The 22,575-nt window shown below is 39.5% G+C and overlaps 1 protein-coding gene across 1 annotated transcript in view; it reads left to right on the top strand.

Annotated features, from left to right (window-relative positions):
* The window catches only part of PRKG2 (protein kinase cGMP-dependent 2), a 103,009-nt gene that overhangs the window by 3,366 nt on the left and 77,068 nt on the right, over positions 1-22,575 (top strand). Inside the window, exon 2 of the mRNA XM_061191524.1 lies at positions 6,349-6,822. Within this exon, the coding sequence (XP_061047507.1) occupies positions 6,362-6,822 (461 nt within the window). The 5' untranslated portion in view covers positions 6,349-6,361. The remainder of the gene's footprint in view (positions 1-6,348; positions 6,823-22,575) is intronic.

Here is a 22,575-nt window from a genome sequence, read left to right as displayed (position 1 = left end):
ACCATATAACTTGAAAAAAACTTGACCTACACTAAAATCCAGACACCGTAAATGGCAAATGAAATTTTTCAGTATCTCATTCTAGTATCTTACTTTTTTAGCTTCACTTCTCATCACTCTCCTTCACCCATCATGCATTTCAGCCTGTTCCTTAAATATGCCATCAGCTTTCTTGAATTCACTCCTAGTACATGTTTTGTTTTGTTTTTAATTCATAGAATTTCTTTTTTAGAGCAGTTTTAGGTTTACAGAAAAATAAAGTGAAAAGTATGGAGAGGTTCCATAGTCTCCCCTCCCCTTCCCTATTCTTAACATCTTGCATCAATGTGATACATTGATGGGCCAATACGGAAAAAATTATTAACTGAAGTCCATAGCTTACGTTAGAGATCACTTTTTTTGTTGTTCAGTTCTATGGGCTTGGACAAATATATAATGACATGTATCCACCATAACAGTATCATACAGCATAGCTTCACTGCCCCAAAATTCCCCTGTACTCCACCTATTCATTCCTTTCTCCCTCCCCAATCTCCTGGAAACCACTAACCTTTTTACTGTCTCCAAGTTTTGTCTTTTCCAGAATGTCATATAGTTGGAACCATAAAGGATGTAGGTTTTACAGATTGGCTTCTTTCACTTTGCAATATACATTTAAAGTTCCTCCATGTCTTTTCAGGTCTTGATAGTTATCACTTTTCATCACCAAATAAGATTCCATTGTCTGGATGTGTCACAGTTTGTTTATCCAGCCATCCACTGAAGGATGTCTTAGTTGCTTCCAAGTTTTGGCAATTATGAGTAAAACTGCTGTAAACCTCTGTGTGGGCCTGTGTTTTCATATCAGTTGGATAAATACCAAGGAGCATGGTATCTCATTGTTTTAATTTGAGATTCTCTAATGACATAGGATATTAAGCATCATTTCATATCCTTATATGCCATGTGTATATCTTTTTGGTGAGGTGGTTGTTTAGATCTTTTGCCCATTTTGCAGCTGGATTGTTCTTTTTCTTGTTGTCGAATGTTAAAGAGTTCCTTGTATATTTTGGATAGTAGTCCTTTATTAGATATGTGTTTTGCAAATTCTTTCTCCCAGTCTGTGGCTTGTTGTTTCATTTACTTAACAGTGTCTTTTACAGAGCAGAAGTTTTTAGTTTTATTGAAGTCCGACATCAGTTTTTCCCTTCATGGATTGTGCTTTCAGTGTTTTATCTAAAAAGTCATCACCAAACTCAAGATCACTTCCATTTTGTCCTATATTGTCTACTAGCAGTTTTATAGTTTGTGTTTTACATTTAGGACTTTGACTCATTTTGAACTAATTTTTGTGAAAGACGTAAAGTCTGTTTCTAGATTCTTTTTTTTTTTTTTTTTTGCATATGGATTTCCAGTTGTTCCAATACAATTTGTTAAAAAGGCTATCTTTTCCCCATTGAATTGTCTTTGCTCCTTTGTAAAAGATCAGTTGACTAAATTTTTGTGGGTCTGTTTTTGGTCTCTCTATTCTGTACCATTGATCTATTTGTCTATTCTTTCACCAATACCACGTTTTCTTGATTGTTGAAGCTTGAAGTCTGGTAGTATCAGCCCTCTAACTTTGTTCTCCTATAATGTCCTGTTGCTTTAGTACATATTTTTTGATCAATAAGTTTTTCCACTAAAATGAGTTGTTTTATTGGCTAAATAATGTTAACAGTAATAGCAATAATATTTAATATTTATTGAACACATACTATACGTCAAGCCCTGTGCTAAATGCTTATCATGGTTTATCTCATTTAACCCCCTAACAATTCTAAATGATATGCAACATTATTTTATCTATCTGTCAATCTATCTATGTGTCTATCCACCTCTTCTATTATTCACATTCATGCCCAATGTCAAGGCCTAGGGCTTATAAATACTAAGTGAAAGTGCTTGGATTGGGACTCTGGCTCTATAACATTAGCCAGCACTATACCATCTCCTGTATTTATAGATATATATATCAGAATCCAGATGGGTAGAGAGAAAAATAGATACTATCTAGATCAGAGCCAAGATTTTGGTTTCAAACTACTTGAGAGCTGGAGGAAAAACAGACAACAAAGGCTAATTCCTCCCACATTGGCTGTCCGGTGTTAATCTGCCTGCAAGAGTGTCCACAGTCAGTTTTGCTTTTCCTGTGTCTTTTCTAGTTACCGCTTGTATATGACATTTCCTAAATCATGGTTAAATTAATGTAATAATAATTTATAACTTTATATAATTTTCCTCTCTTTTGCTAGATGCCACTGCTCATTGTATTCCTCGCTCCTGTCCCTGGCTGCAGAAGAATATCCCCTTCAAAGTGAACCATGTTTTTTGGTTGCCTTTGAAGATAATTAGGTGGGCCCTTTTGGTTTAAGGATTTCAGTGTAATATGTGTAAATAGATAGAGGCTACATGAGGGAATTACAAAGGAGGAGTCTTTGCAGTCCTGGAACCTGGGCTGGGTTGCTTATGAAACTTTCTGGTCTTCATCTTTTGGTGGGGCTTCCCTTAACTGGGAGGGTTTCCCAGGTTGTTTGTTCCAGAATGACTTTTTGTCTTAATGAAGACAGAGTAAGGATACCCCTCTCCCCCACCCCCAATAATTTTCATCTTTAAAGACCTCTTGTCCGGAAGACATCCAGTCTACTAGACTTCTTCCCCACCCAGTAATGATGCCCTCTGGGCATTTCCTCATACCAAGTCACTTAGTGCCTTGCTAGTCACATACTATAAGCGCTACTTGGTGTGTACTACATGCCTGACAATGCACAGGATACCTTACAAACATAATCTTCATAATAAATCTATGAGATGGGCACAATTATATCCACTTTCTAGATTAGAAAACCGAGGATTCTAAGTAATTTATAGAAGGTTACACAGCTGGGAAAAGGCAGATTGTTTTTCTACCCTGGCTGGCTTGACTTCATTGTTTATGTCAAATCCTGACCTTCGTCTCCATGCTCATTTCTTGTTACTTCACTATACTTTGAAAACAAACAAACAAACTCATAGAAAAAGAGGTCAGATTTGTGGTTACCAGAGGTGGTGGTGGGGGGGGGGATTGGATACAGGCAGTCAAAAGGCACAGATGTCCAGTTACAAGACAAATATTAGGGATGTCAAGTACAATATGATACATATAATTAACACTGCTGTGTGTTATATATGAAAGCTGTTAAGAGAGTAAATCCTGAGCTCTCATCACAAGGAAGAATTTTTTTTCTATTTCTTAAATTTTGTATCTATATGAGATGATGAACGTTCACTAACTTGTGGTAATCGTTTCATGATGTGTATACATCAAATTATTTTGCTGTACACCTTAAACTTATACAGTGCTATATGTCAATTATATTTCAATAAAACTGGAAGGAAAACTACCCTGATCTTTATCTCCAAGCTCATTTCTTATTACTTTGCATGCTGTTCTCTGATTACAAGAATGATTCTAAGAACCTATAGTTGCTACATTGATGGAACAAAATCCTGTGTTTCAGTTGTGACTAGCAGTACATATTTGAGAAATAGCTTGTCTCTCTTAGTGACTGATGCAGACAGGAAACAGAGGGAGTCTAATTAGGTTTTATGAAGCCAGACACTCGAAGCCTTGGCTTGAGGGACACCAGAATTGAAAGGGGTGAACGAAGTAAGAAATCAGACTTAGGTATTGAGTCATACGGTAGCCCTTACATATCTTAAATTAGTGACTTGAAAGATGGGTTAGTTACTCTCATTTCATCCCTCTTTAGAATTCTAAATAGCTCGAAAGATTTATTCAGCTTCCAAACTGACTTCATTAAAGTCAGAGAATAGCTGGTGTTTTGGGAGAATTTAACCACCTCTGCCTAATTGTGTTTCAGGTTTGTAAAATTATTGGATTGGTACAGAATGTTTTGACTACCATACATAGAGCAAAAATGATTCTAAGCCTTTTCATATTTAGAATGCTAGAACTCTTCTCTGTGTCGAATTTGACTGCAAATTCATGGAGCTATGCCCCTGGTATAGTACATGACACTTAGTTTGGTCTTAGTAAACAATTGTTCTATGAATAAAGAATGAGTTGCTAGTTTAATATTAGATTTAAAAATGTTTGTGCTTACTTTTGTTCTTTATAAGGCAATTTCTTTTCTTCCACCCATTCCCCTCCCTCTATCCTGCCTTGGATTAGGAATGCTTGTCCATGAACCAAAAAAGCACATCTAGGAGATGTCTCATTGCTGCATGTTAAAAACTTGTGCACACATTAATTTAAGATCCCTTTGGGGGTACCCTTCTCATGCCTGTCATTCAGAATCTCATTCAAGTTTATTCTCAGGTCCCAATCTAAGATCTTCTGAATTGCTTATTCAGGTTACCACGGTGTCCTGGGCCACTTCTTTGAATTCTAGTCTCCTTAACCTTTTTATATATTCCTAATATATAAGAATAGTAAATGCTGCTGAGTCAACAGAAACTTAAAGGTTAGACCTGCCACATCTCTGCAACATATTACGGCAGTTCCCTGGAGGCTAATGTTTATTAACGACTACTGTGAACCTGAATTCTACGAAGAATGTCTGGGTATTGCAAGATTTACTTTTATAAGTGCATTTATTTTCTGTTTCTACCATCCATCTTAGGTGACCTGCATTGATTATTTGGTTGCATCTGTTTGAAACTTAGAGGCTGTTTATGTCTTTGTCTTTGTTGTAAACGTTCATGATGATTCCGGTAGAGCTAGTGAAATCAGTCTAAGCTTTTATTTCTCTCTGAGTTTGAAATTTGGAGAGAGAGAGGGCCAAGAATGTGTGAGATTTATAACTTCAAACTTCCGTCTATCTCTTATTAGATAATAAGTGGTCATTCAAACTTAGTTTACAAGTTTCTTGGGTTATGGCTGTCAAAAATTACACGTGCAAAGGTATGAAATTTAAGTAGCTAGCTTAAAAAGACTTAAACCTTATGATAATTAATCAAAACAGTATTTTCCAAACTTCAGCCTTTCAAGTTCTTTTTGATTTTGCTCGTATGTGCTTATTAACTGCAGATGATTTCTTTTCTATTTTCACTGAATTGACTCAGTAAATCTAACTATCTTACTGAACCTCAAAATTTTGTGGTGCCAATTATTTATATTTCTAATGAATGTTAAAATAAATACATAGCTATTGAACTAAAAACCATTTTTTAAAAAAATAAATTTTATTTATTTATTTTTGGCTGCGTCGGGTCTTTGTTGCTGCGTGCAGGCTTTCTCTAGTTGCAGCGAGCAGGGGCCACTCTTCATTGCGGTGCGCGGGCTTCTCATTGCGGTGGCTTCTCTTGTTGTGGAGCACGGGCTCTAGGCGCGTGGGCTTCAGTAGTTGTGGCTCGCGGGCTCTAGAGCTCAGGCTCAGTAGCTGTGGCGCACGGGCTTAGTTGCTCCGCGGCATGTGGGATCTTCCCGGACCAGGGCTCAAATCCGTGTCCCCTGCATTGGCAGGCAGATTCTTAACCACTGCGCCAGGGAAATCCCTAAAAAACATATTTGAATCAACTAAAATCATGCCACATAATCCCCAGTCCGCCTATTACATCCTGAGACTCACTGGATTAGTAACTACTTTGGGACCTACACTGAGGATATTCTTTACAGGAAAATAATAGAGCATTGTACCATAGGTTGTCATTTTTTGGACAATCTTGGCTTTAGGATATAAAGTAAAGGATGTAGAAGAACCCCCATGCCTCTGTTTTACCTTCTGGTAATTGCCATCCAGAAGTTTGTAACAGCGAGCGTTGTCAGAAAAGCCAAACTTAACAGGCACACACGGCTGGAGAAAAGTGCCAATACAGCAACACCAACTGTGCCTCCTCCTCCCGAAGTGCAGATGTGTCATTTTCTAAACCAGGGGGAGGTTTCTTAGTGTAGCCACTCAGGGAGCTGTGAGAGTTGTGACATTAACAAGCCTCTGCTGCGGTAGCTGCTCGTTGGCGTTTTATCTTTGCCATGCTGACATCCGAATCGCAGTTTTGTTGTGATGCTTTTGACAGCTGTCCGGAGAGAACGACCAAGGAGAAGAGCAGGTAACGCAGGCCGTTTGTGCAAAACGCTTATTAGGTGGGATGCTTGGGCCAGCAAAGGGATGGGGAAGAACGAAGCCAAGTGCCAGCTCCTCCGCATGGAGGGACAAAGGGAATCAATGCGTAGCTTTCCTTCTGGAAGCGTGGGGGAATTGATTGCTTACCAAACAGCGATGAGCGCTGTGTTTCTCTTTATGAAACAGAGCGGATTGAGAGGAGCGGTGCTGGCCGTTGGGAAGTGAAACTCCACTAGGGAATCCCCAATTCTCTGCCCTCTCTCAGGTCCTTGAGCAACATGGGAAATGGTTCCGTGAAACCCAAACATTCCAAGAATCCAGATGGCCACTCCGGGAACCTCACTACCAGCGCCCTCCGGAGCAAGGTGACAGAGCTGGAGAGAGAGCTGAGGAGGAAGGATGCCGAGATCCAGGAGCGGGAGTACCATTTGAAGGAGCTACGGGAGCAGCTGTCCAAGCAGACTGTGGCCATTGCAGAGCTCACGGAGGAGCTCCAGAACAAGTGCATCCAGCTGAACAAGCTTCAGGATGTGGTACACATGCAGGGAGGAAGCCCGCAGCAGGCGTCTCCAGATAAAGTGCCTCTTGAGGTCCACCGCAAGACCTCGGGATTGGTCTCCCTCCATAGCAGGAGGGGAGCGAAGGCTGGTGTGTCTGCTGAGCCCACCACCCGAACCTATGACCTCAACAAACCCCCTGAATTTTCCTTTGAGAAAGCGAGAGTCAGAAAGGACTCCAGGTAAGGACTCCCACCCGCTTTTGGACTCAGGTGGCCTTAAATATTATGAAACATTAGAACGCTATTTATTGAGTCTCCTCCATGGGGAAGCGTGTATTAACCCTTTCAGATTTGGGGATAGAGGGGCTTCTAAAAGGGTTTTGTTTTGCAACAGGGTCTCCCTTTAAGTAGAGCTTCTCTTTAAAGCAGGACTCGTGCTTTACCTGGACTTTGATTTGTGATTTGTATAACTGAGGAGCCGAGTTTACAAAAGTCATTTCTGTTATCTTGAAAACCCTAGGGGAGTGAAGAGGTGGCTTTAGGAAGTCTGCCCTTCTCTCTTCCAAAGAAGTAGACTTAACGGTGTACACAAATCACACTGAATTATGAATATGTATATCAAAAGCCACTTCTCAGCACTTAGTCTGCAAGTGTCATGAAAAAGGGATAAGCTGTTGCCTCTGAGGGGGGTGCATTCATTCATTCATCCCACAGTTTTAGTTAAGCACTGCCTTCTCCCAGCCACTGTGTTAGATGCTAAGTATATATCAGTGAATAAATAGACACAGAGCATTTCCTGTGGGAAAATAGTATACACAGAAACAAGTAAACATTGTGTAATTATTAATTAAGATGAATGGTGTGATGAAACTGACAGTATAGTGGGTGGTGTCTGGGAATTAAGGGGGAGAGAAGGTCAAGGAGGGAACAGAATTGGGATTGTCATGGAGACCTGGTTGAGGAGGTGACCTTTAACTGAGACCCAAAGGAGAAAAAGGAGGACAGACCAGGTAGAAAGGGCACTTACTTCAGGCAGAGGGAACAATTAAAAGCTAGAATTAATTTTAAAAATAAGGATTTTTAAAAGAACGTGTAAATATTTCCCACAGTATTCTTGTGTGTGTGTGTGTGTGTGTGTGTGTGTGGGTACGTTTCTTTTCTGGCTCAAGTTTGAATTTCCTAACCAGGAAAGATCGATTAGAAACATTATGAGTTAGGGTCTCCTTTCTGCGCTATTTTTAAATGAGTAAATATTTATTAGTTGAAATTAGATCTTTTGCCTTGATAATGTCTTGGCTGAGCCTGGATCCTTCTTGCAAAATCCAAGATTTGTGAAATTAAAACAACTTTAATTTATTCACACACATAAATAATATAAATCAAGATAAAACATCTGACTTAAATAAATGATTAATTTTGATAACAGGATTATAAAGGGAGGTTTAATTCATCAACTTGTTGACAGTGCTTGGCACATAGTGAATGAGCAATAAATGTTTGTTAAGGAAACAAGTCATGCCGGTTTATAAACGCATAATACTCTGTGGTTGAAAGAATCTGATTGACGTTAGAGTTCAGAAGACTTTTTTTAAGCCAAGAGTTTATTTATTAGTTGGCTTAGAAAGGTCTTATCTATTCCCATTGCAAAAATAATAATTATTTAATTTTAATGGTGTGAATTCAGAAATTATAAATGTTGCTTACAAACTTACGCTTGTTTTTCAAAAATTGAACATCATAGTGTTCTCTTTTGATGTATAAGAGATATATGCATATATAATAATTGTATTATGCAGTCTCTCTATATACGTACTATACACATACATATGTTATACATACTATATATGTATACATAAAACAATATATTATTTACCCAGAAAAATTCTTTCAAATAACAATGTGCTTATATATCTAGGAGAAGTGCGAGAGAATTTACTAGTAATTCATCTTCTTTGACCCTCTTCCTACATATTCCGCCAGATTTCTCCTCTTGAATGAAGATTATTTTCAATTATTTTTTCCAAAGAGTTATGCCCATCTTGAGGCAAAACACTATTCTCCTGGTGTTAGGTAACAGAACGATCCAAGATAAGTACATTCTTCTGTATTTTTTATTAGCTCTATTATAACGAGGTAAAGGAAATCAATAGCTAAGCACAGTTAGTTTTTGGGCCAAACCACCTGTCTGTAGTGAGTGGGACACAGGAGAGGAAAGATATTATAGCCCTTGTAAGGATGGATGAATAAGGATGAGCAATGATTCCCCTCATGCATCATAAAGGCAGGCCCAGTGGGTGCAAGTTTGTGTTGAGGATACGATGAAGAAATGGGATAACTGATTCCTTAATGATTAAATCCTAAAGAGACCAAATTAGATTATTTATGCCTTCATAATCCCTTTATGCTTTCATAGAGCCTTTTGGTTCTAAATTGAAAAATTAACTAGAATATGGGAACCACTCTTTTTTCATTGACTGGTTTATGTCTTATTTCCCCTTGCAGACATTTGTACCTGAATTTTCCCTGCAATTTCCCTTACAAAATGTCTTTCCCCTTAAGTCTGGAATAAGTGGCTAAACGCAGAGAGCTAACATCAATTCAGAGATTTAAAAATGTCCAGTTCTTTGAAAGTGCCCAATATTACAATTCATTTTCCATTTGCAAATAGTTCCAGTTTTAGAGAAAGTCTGTAAGTAAAGTTTGGATAATTTATCCAAATTTATCCTTTACACAGTCTATCAAAAATTTTGTAAGAAAAAACTTTCTGGAAGTTAGAACATTAGAAAAGATGAGAGCACCATTCACTGATAAAAGGATGATGGACAATGTCCATTGGTTTGGCTACTTTTCCAAGCAGTTCCTGTTAGATATTAAAGAATTTAAGGTAGCAGTCAAAATGGTGCCTTCATTTAGTTTTAGGTTCTCATGATTTATTTGTTTATAAAGTTTATAAAGTTTCCTGGCTGACTTTATGAATAAATTTGTTTTTACTAATACGTGTCAACTACATTTTGGATCAGGTTCCCCCTCCACACTGGATCAGAAAGTCATTGAATGGTTTTTTAGTCTTTTTGTTGAACAGGATGTCTCTGATGAGTACTTAACAATGAGCAAGAAAGTGGGGGGAGATTCCAGCCCTCCTGCAATCAACAGCGTGGGGGAGATATGAAGTACTGAGAGAAACCAGAGAATAACATTTGGGGGGGATGATAGATTTCGAATTTGAGGATTCAGATTCGGTAATTGATGAGAGACTCTCAAACGCATGCCACCCCAGTCTGGGAGTTTGCTGAGGCCCCTGTGCTCAAATGTGTTGTAAATGGCAAGTGAACCTCAGCAACTGCCAGGCAGCCCACTCATGCCATCTTTGTTGTCTTGTACCCAGCAAGTGTACTTGTAAGGTAGGAAGGGGGAGCTTAAATAGTATAGTTGCACCTCCCTGCTTTATTTGGAGGAACTCATATGCTCTGATGGCATTGGAGAACTCTTCTCATTTGTCTCTTGCCAAATTCAAGGGGCTACTTTTTAAGATCAGGTTCTAGAATAACTCAGTGCTGTTCAAGAGGATTTTCTGCAATGATGGAAATGTTCTGTAATCTGTGTTGTCTGATATGGTAGCCAACAGAAGAATGTAGCTGTGGAGCCCTGGAAATGTGGCTAGTGCCACTGAGGAATTGAATTTTTAATTTCAAGTTATTTTAAAATTAAATAGCCACATGTGTCTAATGGCCACTGTATTGGATATTGCAGTTCTAGATTATGTGGCTTTGACTGTAACCGCTATCTTTTGAGGTGGGAATTGTGACCGTAGTAAAGTTTGAGAGAACTTACAGACAAAATAAGACCTGTGTTCGGTATTAGGACAATGTCACAGAAAATGAAAATGAGCCTGTCAGATTGAGGTGGGCAAAATGTGGAATCCCTCTTCAGCTGAATGAAACCTGCAGTCTATCATAGCCTTTTGTAGGGACTTGGCTTTATGCCCACTGACCGTTTTAGATCTTCAGAAGCATACAACCATGTGGGCATGTAGCCCGTTTTATTATAGGTACTCAGCCTTTCTGAAGTATCATAAATCATGATGAGTCAGAGCATTCCAGCTTATCAAATGCTCTGATTTCTGATTTAAATCTATTACAGTAACTATCAGAAGACTTTAGAGCTGGAAGAACCTTGGAGATTGTTTCAGGCTTCTCCCCTATTGGAGAAGTGAGGAAACAGGTTCAGGGGAGTTGCAGAATAGGCCATGGTAGGTGGCAGAGCTAAGATTAGAACCCAAGATTGACTTTGAAACCAGTTCTTTCCCTCTACAATCCCAAAAACGGTTGCCCAAAGTCTGGATTTGCCTCTGGGTAGGTATCAAGCCAAAAGACACTACCAAACCAAAGAGCAGGAGAAGGAAGGATTTATTTCTTGCAGCAAGTAAAGAGAATACCGAAGATATTTCCCAAAGCAGTACGTCCCTGAACAGCAAAATTGGGAAAGTTTTAAGCTAAGGGTGCATGCATATTTATGAAGGAGCTTGGGCAGTGTCTGCATATTCATGGAGGAGAATTCTGTGTAGAAATGGGGCAAAGACTGACAGAGTCCTGGCTCTAGTTGATTGAAATCAATAAAGGTCAGCATGATCATTCCTTAGGTTCCAGTTAGTCTGGTGGTTGAGTGCTTGAGGGGGTTTTGGATCCTGCAGAATAGCTGAAGAATGTGCTTCAGACTGATCTTTATCTTTGAAACAGAACTGGGAGTCTTTACAACTGATTTATTGTCTCCAATATGGTTATTTTCTGGCCTGATCAAGAGCGAGCATTGTGGCCAGACTTAGATCACAAAATGGCTTAGGCCTAAAATGGCTTCTCTTATGTCAAGAAAGATATGTCTGGTTCTCTTCCTCTGGGGGTCCCCGACCCTATCTACCTATACAAGTGTTCTTAACGCACAAAGATCAAAGGGCTCAAGTCAGGTTAGTTTGGGCACCAGTCTGCTTTATTTTGTTACACTGTATTGATTGGTAGGAAGAACAATGCTGCTTCCTGGCTTCTTCCAAGCAGAGTTGAGCAGAGCTTTCCCATTTCATTAATATTCACCAAGTGCTAGATCCTCAGAGCTCAGGCCTGTGTGAAAAGGACACAGAGAATGGATTTGATCCATATGATGGTACAGACTGATATATATGGAGGGGCACGAATGGGTTCTGAAACAAGTACAGAGCTTCTCAGGGCTGAGAACTGAATATCAGTGGCAAATGTAGGCGAGAAAGAGCTCAGATCACATTTCTGTCCATGTCTGACCTGCCTTGAACACCAAGACAGCCATGCCTGCAGAGGTCAGACCTTTTACTGAAATTAAATTTTCTGTTGATGTAGACATTGTTTAGCAAACTTCAGCACCAGGAGAACAAAATTATGAGCTCATGCAGAATGTCTGGTGGAACACAGGCAAATTAATCAGAGACATCTGGCAAGTCACTGGTATGACTTCCTTTCACTGAGAATGCTTTAACTATCATCTGAAACTATTGTTCTTCTTTGAAAAGGAGAGGTAAAACAAAGACTTGCCATCTGACTTCAGATGTTGACTCTAGTTTTAGGAAGGACAATGAGTCTGATTTGTCACTCCCACCCCAGGAGCAGAATAGGTAAAAGTGGAAAATGCTAGTGAGTAACCCATTTAAACAAGATGTGGAAAAACAGCCAGGAAGAAAGAGTATGTTTGTTATTATTTGTTCTTCCTTTCGAAAGCAGTGCCGAGCATTTGAATGTGCATTGTAGAAATACAGCTCTTTTACTGAGCAGAAGTGTTTGCATGGAATAATAATGATAATAGTAATAACAACATTTATACATCGCTAATGATGTGCCAGGCACCACTCTGAGTGCTTCACAAATACTGAATTATTTAATCCTCACAACAAACGCATGAAATAGATATTATTATCACAATCATAATAGATGTGATTATGTGTCATTTTATATATGAAGAATCTGAGGCTTACAGAATTAAATAACTTTGCCTAAGGTTACACAGCTTTTAATATTGGAACCGGGATTCAAAACCAAGAAATCTGCTATCTAAAGTCTGTTCTAAATAAAGACTGACTGTATAGCACAGGGAACTGTATTCATTATCTTGTAATAACCTATAATGGAAAATAATCTGAAAAAGAATACATATATATAACTGAATCACTTTGCTGTATACCTGAAACTAACACAATGTTTAAACCAAGTATACTTCAGTAAAAAGTCTGCTGTAACAACTGCAATATCCCACTATACCAAAATGAAAATTAGAGGAGGATTCTTCATATTTTAGTTGGGAAGCCTTGTAAAACATTAAATAAATAATTAGAAATAGATACAATAGCTCCTTGCTATTGCTGTCAGGATGTTTGAAATCAGAATGTTTTATAGCAATAATGTGCATTTAGACATCGAGATCAGAGCTGGCTACTCAGAGATGGGGTGAGAAAACCAAGTGTTTGGGCAACTGCTAGACGTCTGTTGGGTGCACGACTCCTAGAGCCGGAGCAGCCTGCAAAGTGAATGGCTTCCCTTGGGGTTGGAGAGGGGTGTGGAGGGGATAGGCAGTGCTGTTAAACTTCAGAAAAAGGAGAGGTTAGGAGCGCGGAGGAGTTGAAGAACCTGCCTAGAATTCAGTGGCAGCTGCCTTGACGCCTCAGAGAAGTGAGATAGATTTTGGATTTTCCGAGTCCTGGCACCCAGCGCCCGTGACTTCCTGCCCCTGCCTTTTCTTCTTTCTCTCTAGAAGCCAAAGGGCCTGGGCTCTCTTCACTCTGTACCCCACCTAAGCCCTCTCTCAACCTCTCAAATTACCCTCTGCTTGGTTTATAGTCGCCCTCTGTTCCTTCTCACTTTATCCTCACATCTTCCAGTCTGTGAGTTGCTAGGTGTTAGGAAAAATGTGTAATTAAGCCTCCGGAAACGCTCAGGACTCAAGGACTAATCGTTGTGAAAATCAAAAATCGAAGTGCTTATTTTAAGTTCCCAGCCGACTCGGAACCACTCTTCCCTTGCCTGGTGGTCGGCGTTCCTGAGTTACAGCATGTTCTGTGATGTTTTTATACTACTGCACAATAACCACAGCCATTTTTGACCCCATAGCCTTGGCTAGAAACATTCCCTTTACGCCTTCAGAAGAACACATTCAGTTCAACAAATGTTTATCGAATATTGAATTCTTTAATTTTGTTTTCTTTCCTTTCTTTTCTGTAGTTCTGTCTCCTCTCCCCCATTTCTTTCACTTATATGTTTATTTTGTTTGCTCCTAATTTTCCTCCTCTCTCAGCATCAGACTAGTCAAGGGCCATCAGTACCAATTTCTAGTACCTAGTATAGGCCAGACACAATTTCTAGTACCGAGTATAGGCCGGACACAATTTCTAGTACCGAGTATAGGCCGGACACAATTTCTAGTACCGAGTATAGGCCGGACACAATTTCTAGTACCGAGTAGAGGCCGGACACAATTTCTAGTACCGGGTAGAGGCCGGACACAATTTCTAGTACCGGGTAGAGGCCGGACACAATTTCTAGTACCGGGTAGAGGCCGGACACAATTTCTAGTACCGGGTAGAGGCCGGACACAATTTCTAGTACCGGGTAGAGGCCGGACACAATTTCTAGTACCGGGTAGAGGCCGGACACAATTTCTAGTACCGGGTAGAGGCCGGACACAATTTCTAGTACCGGGTAGAGGCCGGACACAATTTCTAGTACCGGGTAGAGGCCGGACACAATTTCTAGTACCGGGTAGAGGCCGGACACAATTTCTAGTACCGGGTAGAGGCCGGACACAATTTCTAGTACCGGGTAGAGGCCGGACACAAGTTCTAGTACCGGGTAGAGGCCGGACACAAGTTCTAGTACCGGGTAGAGGCCGGACACAAGTTCTAGTACCGGGTAGAGGCCGGACACAATTTCTAGTACCGGGTAGAGGCCGGACACAATTTCTAGTACCGGGTAGAGGCCGGACACAAGTTCTAGTACCGGGTAGAGGCCGGACACAAGTTCTAGTACCGGGTAGAGGCCGGACACAAGTTCTAGTACCGAGTAGAGGCCAGACACACTGAGTTATCTCATTTATTTTCATAACAAACCTACCGGGTGAATATTATTGTATGAGGCTTACCAAGCGTAAGTAACTAGCCCATGGTGGTCCTCAGTAGTGCCTAAAGCTGGGCAACCTCACCTAGATACCGAGACAGCTGCCACTTAATCGGAACAACTCTGAAACCTACACTTATTATATTTTGCCTGCTCTCTTACTACTTTATGGGATATTTATAGCAGTTTGTGGATCTGCTTGCCTCTAAGTAAGTTACTCCAGGTGAATATAGCAGGGCTGGCTTTGAACAGCTGTCCTGGGAGCCTGGGCAGAGCCTCCAGCTCTCCTTACTTATGGCTTTTAAGTGTCCTCTGAAATGGGTTACTCTTTCCTGACCCATTTTTTCCCTCACACACATTTCATGCCATTCTGGACGCTGTCCATTTCCTTGCTAGATTCCCAAGAAAGAGTGTAGTAGAAATACTATGGTTGAGAAGACAGTGACCTTTTCTCCTTGCTTGTCCAATCAGAGGGAGGCATCATCACTGACCTCTGCCAGTGCGGTCAGTTTCCAGGGAGCCTCCCCTTTCTTTGCAAAGCCTGAGCATCTCAGCTCATCACCTGACTTTTTCTAGGGTTTAAACTGCTTCTCAACAAGGGGGAAAAAAATCTAAAGCCAAGGAAAAGCTTTTCAGTTTTTAGACTCTGGAAGTACCTTCTGTGTGAAAGATATATTTGTTGTAATGATCCTTTAACTAAACCTGTTTTCGTTCTTTAAAGTCTCATTTTAAGATAATTTGCTCTCCTCCATGCAGACTTTCCTTAGAAACATTGGTGAGTTGTAGATTTTTCAGTGCAGTCTTGTTTGACAGGTTTTTGTTTTTGTTTTTGAGATCTATGGCCAAGAATCCCCAATTTCCTTTGAATCCTTCCAGGAGTGTTTGTTTGTCATGACAAATTAATTTGAATTAGTAAATTCCAAGCATCAACTTTCGTAGTCTTTTTGGGGTTTACAAATCAAGCTCTGAGAAATATGAAGGAAAGAAAGATCTGTAGCTTCCAGTCTCTTCTCTCCAGATGAGGTGAGAAAAAGGGAGGTAAAAAGTGAGCAGGAGAAGATACTACTTGATAGTCCTTGGAACCAGAAACTCAGGGAAACCCAGGTGTGTTAGTTTTCTATTGTTGGATAACAAGTTACCACAAACTTAGCAGCTTGAAACAATGCATATTTGTTATCTCGGCATTTCTGTGGGTCAGGAGTCTGGGTGAGGCTATTTAGGTCATCTGCTCAGGGTTTCAGCAGGCTGCAGTCAAGGTGTCAACCAGCTGTGTTCCTTTCTAGAGCTTTCTAGTGGAAGAGGTCCTCCTCTAAGCTCAAGTGATTGTTGGCAGAATTCAGTTCCTTGTGGTGGTAGGACTGAGGTCCCCATTTTCTTGCTGGCTGTCAGCCAGGGGCTGCTCTCAGCTCCTAGAGGTCTGCCCAGAGTTCCCTGTCATATGTCCCCCTCATATGACAGGGGCCCTCTCACAACATGGCTGCTTACTGCTTCAGGGCCAGCTGGAGAATCTCTTTACTGTTGGCTAAGATGAAATCTTACACAACATATGCTGGGTGACCCTCCCATCACAGTTGCTATATTCTGTTGTCAAGGAGCAAGTCCCAGGTTCCATCTCCACTCAGGGAGAGGGGATTGTATAAGAGCCTGACACCAGATGGGTAGAGACAGTGGGGCCATCTTAGAATTCTGCACACCATACCGGCCCCTTTGCATCTCTGGTATGAGATTCTCTGACTAAGAATCTGGCCATGCTAGATATGTAAAGCCATATATAAAAAGCCCAGAGTCTTGTACATGCATATTCATAGCATATTCACAAGATGCAAATACTCACTGATGGATGAGTGGGTAAATAAAATGCAGTATATACATACAATGAGATACTATTCAGACTTAAAAAGGAGGGAAAGCCCTTCCTTTTTCATGCTACAATATGAATGAATCTTGATGACTTTATGCTAAGTGAAATAAGTCAGACTCAAATTATTCCACTTTATATTAGGCACCTAGAGCAGTCAAATTTCTAGACACATCAAGTAGAATGGAAGTTTCCAGGGGCTGGGAGGAGCAGGGAATGAGGAATTATTGTTTAATGGGTACAGAGTTTTAGTTTGGGAAGATTAGAAAAGTTCTGGAGATGGGTGGTGGCGATAGGTGCAAAATAATGGGAATATACTTAATGCCACTGAGCTGTGCACTTAACAGTAGTTAAGATGGTACAGTTTATGTTGTGCATTTTACCACAATTGAAAAAAAAAGTCCTGGGGCTGATTTGACAGCATGCCTGTAAGTGCCAGGCTGTTTCAGTTTCCATATAGGATGCTGGAAGGAGGTAGAGTGATGATTTTCTCTTTTTTTATTTTTTTTTCTCTTATTGGTTATCTTGTAAAGGAGAATAAGATACAGCAAAGTCTTGTGACAAATGAACGTCAATTGATTATTGTTAATTAATCAGCCATTAATTACTTAATAGTAATTGATTGATTGCTTGTTGAGCCTTCAATGGAGGCTTGTTCCCAGTGCTGTGGGAAAATAGAGGGAAAGAACAACTTCAAACTCCCTTGTGTTTTCTTGTTTACAGCTGTAATTCTTAAGCTTAAGTGCACATTGTAATCACCAGGGAAGTATTAAAAAATATTGATGTCCTGATACGACCCCGAGGGAGTCTGATTAAATTGGTTTGAGGTAAAGGCCCTGGGTATCAGGATTTACAGAAGGTCCCTTGATGATTCTAATGTGCAGTGACAATTGAGAACCATTTTGTTATAGGAACAGGCTTCCCTGCAGCTGACTCTAGAAATATTCAGTTTGACACTCTAAGAGCAATGCTCATTACAGACATCTAAGAGAACTATTTACCATTTCTACCTAATTACCGTGCAGCGCAATGATGATTATGCATGTCACTGAGTGTGTCAGATTAACTTCCTTATATGTTTTGGTTTTCAACATTTCATTATTAAACTCTGTTCTTTGATGCTCCCGGGAATTGGATCATCTGCACACATTTAAGAAAGGGAGAGAGAAATGTTTGTTGTAAGCATGAAGTAACAGTAAACATGATTCAATTACAACTGTACTTAATTACGTGGGCAATAGGGTAAGAGAGTTGACAGGACAAAGTCATGCTCATTTTCTGATTATTCATGGAATGACCTCATCTTTTCATGCTGATTTCTCAAATTATAAACGTGTGCATTTATTAGCTATTTTTTTCTTGCTGGTTTATTACTCAAAAAATTGGGGGGAGAAGTAAATAGATGTTTATCTTGCTTATTTTCTGTGCCTGTTTAGTGGGTGATGGACATTTCCCACCTCCACTCTTGTCTCTACCCAGGATTTTTAAGCTAGGAGAAGGAACTTGAATGTCCTTTGGTATTAATTTTGTTGAGTCCCTACTTTGTGCCAGGTGCAATTCTGATTTTAGGTAAGAGGATGAAGAAAGTGTTGTCACCCTTGAAGATCTCGGTCTCTTTGGGGAAATTAAAATGTATTGCAGTCTTGTGTGATTGATATTCTAAGAGATGGGTGCATAAAGGAGGGAGGGAGCATCCTGGGCTTGGTGGGATCAGGGACACCTCCATAGATGAGCCGACGTTGAGCTGGGTTTTGAGGAGGAATGGATGGCTGGGAGACAAAGCGGCCTGGCACATGTGGGGACCTGCAAGCAGTTCAGTGGGCCTGGGGCACCCCGAGCACGGGGAGGCTGGCCAGGCGGGGACCTGGATTGTCAGGAGTTTTACTCACATTGTGAAGGAGTCTTCCTTAATAAATAGTGGCGGTTCGCAAGTATAGAGTTTTTAGAGCTATTTTAACTGGAAGGTTTTAAAGTTGCTGGTAATTTGCTGACATATAATAGTACAGCTATTCCTTCTGTAATATATTTTATGTGCCAGGCCATGTTCTCAGTGCTCACTATTGTTAACTAACTTAATTCTCATAGAAATCCTATGACCTGTGGACTGTGTTTATTGTCATTTTATAGCTGAGAAAACTTGAGATTAAGTGACTTGCCCAGAGTTCCACCGTTCGTAAGTGGCAGAATTAGGAATCAGACCCTGGCATTCCAGCTTTAGATCTTGGGCCCTCGACAAATATGCCTTCTAATATACTTTCTATGTGTATATATAATTAAACTATGATATGCCACACAAGTAAAGTTGCCTCGGCCTTTGTGCTCACAGGAAATTCTTGACAGATAAGAAAGTAGGTGGAGGTCCCTGGTCCCTGCTTGGCACTGAGCCCTGTGCAAAGAAGTTTGCAAGACACATGCTTTGTCTGACCTGACAAAAACAAACAGTGAGAACACAGGCTTCTAGTAAACAGGGCCAGAGAAGGAAGATTGAGGGCCCAGCTTAACAAGAACTGTCAGTGGACTTTGACAAGTTAAACTTCCTGAAGCAACTTAGAGGACAGGAATTTATTGCTTCAAAGAACACTGATTATGTAAGTAGGGGGTGTAAAAGGATTATGGCACACTACTACCACTAATGTACATAAATTCGAGATCCAGCCCTACTGGAGGAACTTTGAACTAAGCAGAGAGTCTTGGCAGTGCCTCTTTCTTTCATCGTGGTTTCCAGAACTTTTCATATCCCACCCTTCCCCACAAAAAGCATACCATAACCACTACTATTGCCAACTACTACTATCACTGCCATTTATTAGGCATATTATTAGGCATATCTGAGTTCATGTGCATGGTATCCTTATGACGCAGGTATGATTACTAAGCTCTATTTGCAAAGAAGAAATCTGAGGTTCAGAAAGGTTAAGGTCACACAGCTAGGAAGTGGCAGAGCTGGGATTTGAACCTAGGATCTTCTGCCTCCAAAGCTATGTACACATTTTATATTTTAAATGAATTTTTTATTGACGTGCACAAATCATAACGTGAACACGCCCATGTAACCACCAAACAGATCAGGAAATAGAACCTCACCAGCATCTCAGAAGCCCCTTTTGCTCCCTTCCAATCCCTATCCATTATCTACTTCGAAGGTAACCACTATCTGCACTAGTATTATCATAGATTACTATGCCTATTTTTGAACTTTATGTTAGTGGAATTATAGAGTATGGACTCTACAGACTCTGGCTCCTTTAGTTTATATAGTGAGAGTCATTTATGATATTGTGTGTAGCGATGGTTCATTAATTATCGTTGCTCTATAGTGTCTGTTGTGACTATGCTACAACTTATCAATTCTACTGTTGATGGACGTTTGGTTGATTCTGGTGTTTAGCAATTCTGAATAATGCTGCCATGAACATTTTTGCACTTTTGATTTATATATGATTTATGATAGGTATATAACTAGGAATGGAATTGCTGGGTGGTACATTTTATCTAAGTTCACATTTTTGTTCTATAAATTTATTTGTTTTTTATTTATTTATTTTTGGCTGCGTTGGGTCTTCGTTGCTGCGCACGGGCTTTCTCTAGTTGCGGCGAGCGGGGGCTACTCTTTGTTGCGGTGAGCGGGCTTCTCATTGCGGTGGCTTCTCTTGTTGTGGAGCACGGCCTCTATGCGCGTGGGCCTCAGTAGTTGTGGCACGTGGGCTCAGTAGTTGTGGCTTGTGGGCTCTAGAGCACAGGCTCAATAGTTGGGGCACACAGGCTCAATAGTTGGGGCACACAGGCTCAATAGTTGGGGTGCACAGGCTTAGTTGCTCCGCAGCATGTGGGATCTTCCCAGACCAGGGATTGAACCCGTGTCCCCTGCACTGGCAGGCAGATTCCCAACCACTGTGCCACCAGGGAAGTCCCTAAGTTCACATTTAATATAGATTGCCAAATAGTTTTCCAAAATGGCTGGACGAATATATACCCCCCACCAGCAGTATATGAGTATTGCTACTCTCCATCCTCTCCAGCATTTAGCATTGTCAGTCTTTTTCATTTTAGCCATTCTGGTGGGTATGTTTATGTTGTGGTATCTCATTGTGGTTTTGACTTTCTTTTCCTTGATAATTAACAAGGGTGAACACTTTTTAATTCGTGTGTTTTCCATTGATGTCTGCTTTCCCTCTGTAGCTCTGTAGTACAACCGTTGTCATAAATCAAGTATCTATATATGTTTAGGTGGGTTTTAGTTCTTTCTATTTAGGTCCAAAGGTCATTTTTGTGCATCCTTGTGCCAAGAGTATAGTCTCTCAATTATTTTGATTAATAATAAATTTTTTTTTTGGCCGCGCCGTGTGGCTTGTGGGATCTTAGTTCCCCAACCAGGGATCGAACCCAGGCCCTCGGCAGTGAAAGCGCAGAGCCCTAACCACTGGACCGCCGGGGAATTCCCAATAATAATTCTTGATATCCATTACCTTAAGTCTTCTAGTTTGTTATTGTTCTTCAGTGTTGTGATGGCTATTCTTGGGCCTTCTTATGATTGTAAGAATTTTAGAATTAGCTTGTCAATTTTCATAAAAAATTTTTTAGAATGTCGATTGAGATTTCATTGAACCTGATCAATTTGAATAGAATTGACATCATTAAAAAATTGTCTTCTCATTCATGACTCTGCTATATGCCTCCATTTATTTAGCTATTCTTTCATTTCTCTTAATATTTTGTAATATTGTTTATAGAGGTTTTACACATTTTTGTTATATATAATCTTATATAGTTGATATTTTTGATCTTTTTAAAATGATGTCATTTAAAAATTAGCATTTTCACTTTGATACTGAGATATAGAAATACAATTGAATTTGCTTACTGACCTTGAATCCAGTGAGATTATTGAAATCACCTATTAATTTTGATGGTTTTACCCTGTCCATTCTTGAGTGTTCAATTTACATAATCATGTCTTTTGGAAAGAATGACAATTTTATTTCTTCTTTTACTGTGTTTATATCTTTGATATATTTTTTCCCTTTTGTTTCTTTTTTTCTCAATTTATTAAGTTTACTCAGACTTTTTATTCAGGGTGGAATTGAAGTGTCCCATTTCTGATATCTGGAGGAAAGCTTTCAATATTTAACATGTGATATGATACTTTCTGTTTTTGTTTTGTTTTATAGATTTTTTATCAGGTTAAGGAAATTCCCTTCTATTTCTAATTTACTAAGTGGTTTTTTTTTTAAATTTAAAACTCATATACAGGTGTTTAATTTTATCAAATACTTTTTCCTCATACAATAAGATTTTGCTATGTATTTTTCTCCTTTATTCTTTTCATGTGGTTAATTACATTAATTTTCAATCTGGTCTAGACTTGTTTGTTTTTGACTTTTGTACCTATCTTCATTAGGAATATTAACCTTTAATTTTTCTTTCTTGTAATATGGGTTTTTGTTATTAGGCTATTCTGACACTATAAGTTGGGAAAAATTTCTTTTTTCTATTTTCTGGAAAAGATTATGTAAGATTAATAATTTTTTTCCTTAAATGTCTGGAAAACTTAATGGTAATGTCACCTGGGTCTAGAATTTTCTTTGTGGGATAGTTTTTATTTTTTATTTCTTTATTGCTAATCCGATTTTCTATTTTTTTCTTATATAAGATTTGGTATGCTATATTTTTCTAGGAAATTTTCATTTAATCTAAATTTTTAAAATAGTTATTCATACTGTCCACTCATTTTTCCTATCTGTAATATCTATAGTGATGTCTCTTTTCTCATTTCCAACATTGGTAATTATTCTTTCTCCCCACCCCCCCCATTTGCCATGAATTTTTCAGTTCTATTTGGCTTTTCAAATAACCTATTTTGGGCTCTCTTGATCCTCTTCATTGCACTTTTTTCTTTCTGTGTTATCTGTTTCTATTTTGTTATTTCCTTTTCCCTTTTTTGAGCTCAATTGCTTTTCTTTTTCTAGCTCTTTGAGATAGACAGTCATTCATTTTTAATCTGTTTTCTTTTAT

This window comes from Eubalaena glacialis, chromosome 5 (assembly GCF_028564815.1).
Source record: "Eubalaena glacialis isolate mEubGla1 chromosome 5, mEubGla1.1.hap2.+ XY, whole genome shotgun sequence".
NCBI lineage: Eukaryota > Metazoa > Chordata > Mammalia > Artiodactyla > Balaenidae > Eubalaena > Eubalaena glacialis.
Note: the sequence above shows the minus strand (reverse complement) of the source record. Positions and strands in the feature narration are given on the sequence as shown.